This window comes from Quercus robur, chromosome 2, assembly GCF_932294415.1.
Source record: "Quercus robur chromosome 2, dhQueRobu3.1, whole genome shotgun sequence".
NCBI lineage: Eukaryota > Viridiplantae > Streptophyta > Magnoliopsida > Fagales > Fagaceae > Quercus > Quercus robur.
In genome coordinates this window covers 49,898,154-49,907,049 of record NC_065535.1, presented here as the reverse complement: position 1 = coordinate 49,907,049, position 8,896 = coordinate 49,898,154, and the positions used below count along the sequence as shown (strand labels likewise).

Here is an 8,896-nt window from a genome sequence, read left to right as displayed (position 1 = left end):
CCAGGTCGAACTTGCTAAATTGGCTCTGGACGACAATTTTGGGCGAACCAGAGTTAGACTAATTTTCTGCTCCCCTATCAATTTTATAATAAAAAATATATATATATATATATATATATATATAAGAAATACATTGCAAGCTGTGATTGTCATATTTGTGAAGTATAAAGTGGAACTTCCATTTAATTTTTTTTTTTTTTAAGTGGAACTTTAATTTTTTAATTTTATAAAGATAGTATAAAGAATACATGGCAAGTAATAACTGTAAGTATAAAATAGAATACAAAAAGTAGGATAGATAATTTATATTCGCTATATAAATATTACTTAAAAAAAAAAAAAAAAATCTAAAGAAGGAAACTGTAATTTCATTAAGAAAGAATGGCGAAGTCGGCCTGGAGGACCTCTTCCTCGAAATACATATAGATATTACCTACGTACGCACTAGTCCACAACTAATAATACTACAAAACATGTGATACAGTATAACGTAATGACGAGAAAGTCCACCGTTACTTGAACTACAAGCGTTTCAACTGGCTTTTGTAATTTAAACTATTAACAATCTCTTATTAATTCTCTATTTCTCTTTCCCTCTATCTATCTCAACTCTGTGTGGTTACCAATGGGAAATGAGCAACATCTATTGCAAAGGATTTCCAAGGCCTTTTATTTCCAATTACAATCAAGTCATATCTTTCAATTTTTCTTCTTTGTTTTTGGTTTGACGTTTGGATTTGTAGCTTGTTTATACCTCAAAAGCTTCTTGGTTTCTTTACAAGCCCCAACATACTCTACTCTTCCACCAATATCATCAACAGTATCACCACCACCACCACCACCATTAGAATTATTGCTATCTAGTTTTGTTGAATCAGCAAATGGGACATCCAACTATGCTAGAGTTTCACTGAAAAAGCAGGAGTTCCTTACTCATAATATGAGTGACCAAGAGTTGTTCCAGAACGCATCAATGGTTTCACAGACAGAACTGTCTGGCAGTCAGGTTCCAAAGGTGGCCTTCATGTTTATGACAAAAGGGCCATTGCCTTTTTCTCTCTTGTGGGAGAAGTTTTTCAAAGGGCATGAAGGCTTTTACTCCATATATGTACATGCACATCCTTCTTTCAATGATTCAGAGCCTGAAGATTCTATCTTCTATGGGAGAAGAATCCCTAGCCAGGTAAGGTGTTTCTTCCATAAAATTGTCTATGACTCATTATTGTTTTTATGAATGTTGAATATAACTTCATGATTAATCAAGGAAAGGAAAGCATCCAACCAAAGAAAAAGCATGCTAATTAATTTGGTTTGATTAACAAAAACAATAAACACACAAAAGCATAGTGCTACTCTTAGGAATGAGCCCGCAGAATGTTACGGGAGGGCATCTCAAAAAATGGATAAAATCCAAACAGGGTTTTCTTATTGTGAAAACAGCATTCAAAGTAAAATTTTACCCAATAATAATATTTTTCGGCTTGCATTGCTGTTCAACATCAATTTATATTTCTTTACAACATAAACATAATATTCAAATTCAAAAGAAACTCATCTACTACAAGTGATAAGATTCATTTGAAGACTAACCTAACAATTTATACTACCCCGATGGTGGAGGGGGGAGGTAGCTAGGGCTAGGGGGAGCAATTGTCCCCTTTGGAAAAAAAGGAAAAAAAAAAAATATATATATATATATATATGTGTGTGTATATATATTTAAAAACATGTAACACATCTATTTAGATGATTTTTTTTTTTTTTTTGGTTGAGAATCATCTAGTTAGATGACTAATTCATCATTTTTGTTTCCAATAATTACTCTTATATTATACATAACTCATTAATTCAAAGTGTATTTAATGTACTTCATAAAAAATAGAAAAGAAAATTTTATACATTTTAAGACACTATTTTTTTCCTCTAATAACTCTTATACCATAATAACACCTCCTAGAAATCTATGAGTAAAATTAGTAATTAAATATTTTTAATTAAACCCTTCTTTATTTTTTTTAATATTTTTAATTTTCAATTTAGAAAATTATAGATATGGATTATGGACATTTTTTTTCCTTTTAAAAGAAATGATAAATGTAGATTTCATGGTTAGGACTCTCTTTTCTTTTCTTTTCTTTTTTTTTTTTTTTTTTTTGGAGAAAACGGTAAGAAATCATGGTTAGGACTTGGGAGTTAAAAAATCTTTAGTTTAAATTTATGTTGTATGTAATAAAATAGCATTTGTTAATCATGTTACAAACATTTTTTTTCAAGAAAAATGTTACAAACATATTTTTTGTGTCTATAAAAGTTATATTTTGGATTTACTTTTATTTATATATATATATATATATATATATATTTAGCTTTCACCCAGCCCACACCCTCCTCTCTAGAGATATTTCTAGCTCCGTCACTATTGTCTTGCCCTTATCTATTTACCCAACTCAAATCCATATAAAAAGAGAAGAACAATATTAAAGATACTTCTAGCTCCGCCACTAGCTATCTTGCTCTTATCTATTTACCCGGCCAACTCGATCCAAAAAAGAAAAAGAAAAAAAAAAAAAAAGAACAATATTAAATAAAGTAGCGGCAAATAATATTTCCTCATCCTTAATTTTACCCATGTCATCAAGGGTAACCTTTGGGAAGGGCTCTCTCTTTCCTTATTTATTTATTTATTTTTTAAAAATATTCAAGTTTGTCTTCTTCTTGAGTAACTAACAGTCTAATACCATAAGTTCGCCTCTCTTCTAAAATGATAAACAACTAAAGAAACATTTTCCTTATGTGAAATCTAATAAATCCAAATCGTAGGAATTATAAGGGCCATTAAAGTGGAGAAAATCAAACATAGATAGCTTTAGGGTGACATTACTCAATGAACTACTGGAGTCTTGATTAGTTTGGTCCTTGATACGTACGTCTTGATGAATCTTCAACTTGATAATAAATTTGACTATCCAAAAGTTGATTATGACCAGTTTGGCCACTGGGAGATCTTTAATCTTTTTGGTTGTGTGAGTCTACCTGTAATTAAGTTGATCAAGATGAGTGTTCAAAACAAAGCCCAAATCTATCCTTATAATTGTTAATAAAGCTTAGATTTATCCAGTAAATATTCGATATAAGACTCATCACACACCTATACAACACATACTTAGATTATATCCAAATCAGATCTGGGGTGTCACTAGAGAAAACTTTAATTTAGAGACATCAATAATGGGGTGTAAACTCTAAAAAGAATGAGAGAGAAGAGAGAGAGGAGGGACAATGATAAGAATACAATTAAAAAAAAAAAACCCGGAACGAACGAGTTAAGTGAGCCAAGACAAGATAGAGGCATTTTGTCATTAATATTTCTTGTTTGTACATGTACATTTGCAGAGCATATTTCATATTCGCATGGGCAGCAAGATATTGATTAGCAGTTTTCATTTAACCAAAAAAAAAAAAAAAAAGATTAGTAGTTTCATAAACTAATATGCGTGCAACATTTCTTATTGCAGCCAGTCTATTGGGGTACATCCTCAATGATTGACGCTGAGAGACGCCTATTAGCAAATGCCCTACTTGACATCTCCAATCAAAGATTTGTTTTGCTCTCAGACTCATGCATTCCATTATTCAACTTCAATATTGTTTATAACTACCTCATGGACTCAAATTTGAGCTTCCTAGGCTCCTTCGATGACCCAAGGAAGGCAGGTCGTGGTCGATATAGTCCCCAAATGTGGCCCTTAATAAACATCACAGATTGGAGAAAAGGGTCTCAATGGTTTGAAGTGCACCGTGACCTTGCCATGCACATTGTGTCTGACACCAAATACTACCCTATTTTTCAAAAACATTGTCTCATGCCCTGTTACATGGATGAACATTATATTCCAACACTTGCGAACATGTTGTACTCAGAGTTCAACTCAAATCGAAGCATTACATGGGTTGATTGGTCCAGGGGTGGCCCTCATCCTGCAAAATTTGGATGGGGTGATATCACTGATGAGTTTCTAAATCAAATTCGATTTGGATCAACATGTCCTTATAATGAAAATACAACATCAATATGTTTCTTGTTCGCTAGAAAATTCTTACCTAGTACATTGGAGCCTTTGTTAAGGGTTGCTCCATTGTTACTTGGTTTAGAGCCATAGAGTTTTTCAATCATTGTTAAAGCTTATATGATTAAATTTAAAGTAATGATAATCATATGATTCCTTTTAAATTTCAATAGGATTTATTTCCTTCTGTACATGGAGAGAAAATGTATGAGATTTTCTAGTAAGTAATTATTTATACGCTTTAAAAATGTTTAAGAATATAAATCATATGAGCCATCCCACTTTAAATGTGAAGCTGGAGAGGTAAGTTTTACTATCCTAGTCATGGGTGCCCTACAAATCCAGATACAAACTAAAATGGGTTAGGCGCCCTTGGATCCATCTCTCACAGTGATGGTTGGTTAAAAATTAGGGGTGGCAAAATCAACTCAAACCCATTTACCCACCCAATTATTAATTGGGTTAAATGGGTATTAACCCAATTAAACCCGTGGTGCCCGAACTCGAGAGTGATGTTTTCAGGGACAAAGGACTTGGGCACCCAATTTACTTGTTGGTGGGTTTCCTTGCACTCCTACGGATAGTTGCCTCAAACGCTGCCTTGACAGCCAAATCTCTTTTACTCACATGATTCTAGGCCCAGTTCTCACCCACCCTCTGGTTTTTCTTCTCCCTTTCTTTCAACTTGCCCTCACCTTCCTTTTGTCTCCCCCCTTTTTTCCTCTCAGAACCACTTTACTATTCATCCTCCCTCCCTTTTTATAGTCTCTTCTTAGTGGGGGTTCAAATACTTACTTTTTCATCATTTCCCACGTAATCCCACTTTTGCTTAGAATCCCAAGGAAAAATTAATTATTTTTTCTAAGGATTTTCTTGAAACTTGTTCTAGATGCCAAATAGCGTTTCGGTAGCAAACTTCTCAAAGGCACTAACAGTAATCGGGGATCGACCTGAATTTGACCGTCCCCTCATCAGCCTCCCCCTTGGCTTGTTAGTCGATATTGGGCCTAACCTGTCTTGAACACAATAGGACTCCCCTGAATGTTAATCTTTGAACCCTTGCACACTTGTCATTGGGCTGGGCCTATCCCTACAATATTGAGCCAGTTTCTATTTCCTAGGATAGCCTTTGCTACCCGGGCCAACCTTGGGCCTTGGTTGCATGGGTCGTTCCCAATTACCTGGGTCCTAGCTCTTACAAAACCCAGTTAACATTAATGTTTATTGGGTTTTAAATGGGCACCCAATTAGACCCAATTATGATCAAAGTATCATTTCTACAAATCACCCAACTCTAAAATACCCCAAAACCACTAAAAATTATCAAAATACCCCCTAAACCTAAAAAATGACCAAAATACCCTCTAAACCTAAAAATTACCAAAATACCCCCCTAAACCTAGGAAATGACCAAAATACTCCCCTAAACCTAAAAATTGACTAAAATACCCCCTAAACCTAAAAAATGATCGAAATACCCTCAAAACCTAAAAATCAACCAAAATACCTCTGAAACCTAAAAAATGATTGAAATACCCCCGAAACCTAAAAATGACCAAAATAACCCATAAACCTAAAAAAATGGCCAAAATATCTCTGAAACCTAAAAAATGACCAAATTACCCTAAAAACTATAAAATGAAAAAAAATGCCCCTAAAACCTATAAGACAATAAAAATACACCCCAAACCTAAAAAATGACAAAAATACCTCCTAAACATTAAAAAAAAAAAGACCAAAATACCCCCCTAAACCTAAAAAAATTACTAAAATACCCCTGAAACTTAAAAAATGACTAAAATATCCCCAAACATAAAAAATGACTAAAAGACGTCCAAAACCTAGAAAATGACCAAAATAGTCCCAAAATCTAAAAATTAACTAAACACCCCTAAAACCTAAAAAATTAGTGACATTCCCTCGTAACCTACAAATGACTGAAATACTCTTAGAACCTTTAATTTGACGAAAATACCCTTGAAACATCCAAAATACCCCAAACCTCTATTTTGGTAATTTTAGAGGCATTAAGAGTATTTTGTTCATTTTATTGGATTAGTAGCATTTTGGTCATTTTAGATCTTTTGAGGGTTATTTTTGTCATTTTGGAGGTTTTAGGGTATTTTTGTAATTTTATAGGTTTCTGGTTATTTGTGGTCATTTTAGAGGTTTTGGGTATATTTGGGTCATTTTAATGGTTTGGGGGTATTTTCGTCATTTTATAGGTTTAAGGGTATTTTGATAATTTTTTTAAGTTTCAAGGGTATTTTGGTAATTTTTGGGGTTGGGGGGGGGGTGTTTTGGTCATTTTTAGGTTTCGGGGAGTATTTTGGTCATTTCTTAGATTTAGGTAGTATTTCGGTTAATTTTTAGGTTTCAGGGGTATTTTTGTCATTTTTAGGTTTCAGGAATATTTCGGTCATTTTTTAGGTCCGTATTTTGGTAATTTTTTTAGGTTTAGGGGGTATTTTGGTAATTTTTAGGTTTCAGGAGTATTTTGGTCATTTTTTAGGTTTCGGGGGTAATTCAGTCATTTTTTAAGTTTTAGGGGTATTTTGGTTATTTTCAGGTTTAAGGGGGTATTTTGGTCAATTTTTAGGTTTCGAAAATATTTTGGTAATTTTTTAGTTTTAAGGGTATTTTGATCATTTTTTAGGTTTATGAGGGTATTTTGGTCATTTTTTAGGTTTTAGGGGTAGGGGGGGTTTAGTAATTTGCAATGGTTTTTGATCATATTTGGTCTTTTTATAGGTTTAGGGGGTTATTTTGGTAATTTTAAAGGATTTTAAGAGTACTTTGGTCATTTTTAAGTTTAAGGGACATTTTGGTATTTTTGATTATTGGGTAATTAGGTGAGTTGGGGTTTGACCATAATAATTGAGTTAGGTTTGGTCTGGGTTAGAAGTAATTAGTTAAATGGGCAATAAATGGGTAAATGGATTTTATGTACCCAACATAATTATGCCCACTCCAAACCCACCAATTTGACACCCCTATTCAAAATCCACTAGGCATATATGATATGAGCTTGGCTCTGGACATTGGTTTAAGATCCAACCATCTCGGTATTAATAGCTTTGGCTAAAGGAAAAACCAACCACAAACTCGATTCGGGCCTCAACCTAGTTAATGGGTCAAGAACCCCTAGGATTTGTCTTAGACTTATCTAGGAAGTTTCACCATACTTGTAAGTCACTGATCAATATTTAATACTCTTAACCACTAATTAAGGCAAGCACTAATGATATTTGACATAAAGGTATGTCTAGCCTAGCCCAAAAGTAGGGATGCATGACTCACGAAGCATCTTGGTTATCATTCACTTCAGCCAACCTCAGGATGTGGGCTTGTCACTAGTCGACTTTTATCTCATGTGGGAGTAGCAACTCTCACTAGTCATTTCAGTCAATAGGAGGCAGAGAAATGACAAACAAAAGCCATCATTCCTATGGTTGGTAACGAGTCGGGTTTGGGGCAGGTTTGTTATGCCTGAACCCGCTTCGCGGGCCTACCCTCGAAACCTAAACCCACCCCGTTTAATAACCGGGGTTTTTTTTTTAAACCCTCAAACCTGCCTTGTTGGGCCCCGCCCAGCCATGACAAATCTGAAAGCCAAAATAAACCTCCATAAACCTAGAACAAAAAACCCAAAAAAGAAACCCCAAGATCATGTTCATCAATCTAGATCAAAAACCCAAAAACAAAAAGACCAAGATCATGTTCATCGAGACTAGAGTAGCCACCAAAACCCCAAGATCACTATTCATCAATTGGATTCAAGATCGCTGCTCATCAATGAGGGATATGGATTGTGCGAGATGGGAGGAGATGAGAGAGTTATGGCCTTGTGAAGTGGAGGAGGGTCTGGTGAGGTGAGGGAGGAAAAGCGGCGTCTACCAGCTGTGGTGAGGTGAGGGAGGCAGGGAGGAGGGACCGGCGAGGTGAAAAAGGGAGCAGCGGCCGAAAGGCAGGGCACTTGCGAGACTTCGAGTGAGAGTGAGGGAGAGAAAAAGAGGGTGGCTGAAAGAGGGAAAGAGTGAGAGTGAATGTAAGGAATTTAGGGTTAGAATTTAGGAAAAGTTTGTATTTAATTAGGGTTTATATATATATACACACACACACATATACGCACCCGACCCGAACCCCTTTTAGGTTTAATTTTTGAAACCCAAACTCAACCTTACTGTTTCGCAGGTTAGGTCGGGTCGGGTACCCACAGGTCAGGTTGTTTTTGCCATTCCTAATCATTCCTTTCATAGGGAATAACGCAAACACCATCTATAAATAGTAAATACCCCATCAATCCCACTAGGTGAAGGGTTAAACAATATTTACTCTCTTAACTACCACACATGCTTCACTGTTGTATCTTATTTTTCTCCACCACTCACTTAAATATCAAAGAGTTCATGATTTTTAGCACCAAAAAAAAAAATTAAAAAAAGAAGAAGTTTATGATCAATCATTAGTGCAGCTCTACATTGAAGGCAGGGTAGTTACAATACCATCCTAACCTAGAAAAAAAAAATTATATATATAATATTTTAAAATTTTTATGATTTGTCTACCCTTGAAAAAAAAAATTGTAACCACCTTAAATTTTTTTTTTTTTGGCTCAAATGTTAGTCCCCTTAACAATATAATAAGCCCTTTTCAAACAAAAAGAAAATGTCCAACAAAAAGAGTTCTATTCATTTGATTTTTTTGAGACAAATTTCTTAGCACTTAATAGTCAATTTCAAATTTTCATTTTTTATATGCACAATAATGACTTATTTTTAGAGCTTAAATGAATTGGTAACCTTGTTGAAAAGTTAGTGAAGACATAG

General features: G+C 34.5%; 1 protein-coding gene across 1 annotated transcript; it reads left to right on the top strand.

Moving 5' to 3' along the window:
* Window positions 1-606: 606 nt before the first annotated feature.
* On the top strand, window positions 607-4,177 carry LOC126713868 (glycosyltransferase BC10-like). Its single transcript, XM_050413788.1, has 2 exons — window positions 607-1,183; window positions 3,516-4,177. Exons 1-2 carry the CDS (start codon window positions 626-628, stop codon window positions 4,158-4,160), a joined length of 1,203 nt encoding a protein of 400 aa, XP_050269745.1. The 5' UTR covers window positions 607-625; the 3' UTR covers window positions 4,161-4,177.
* Window positions 4,178-8,896: the final 4,719 nt, after the last annotated feature.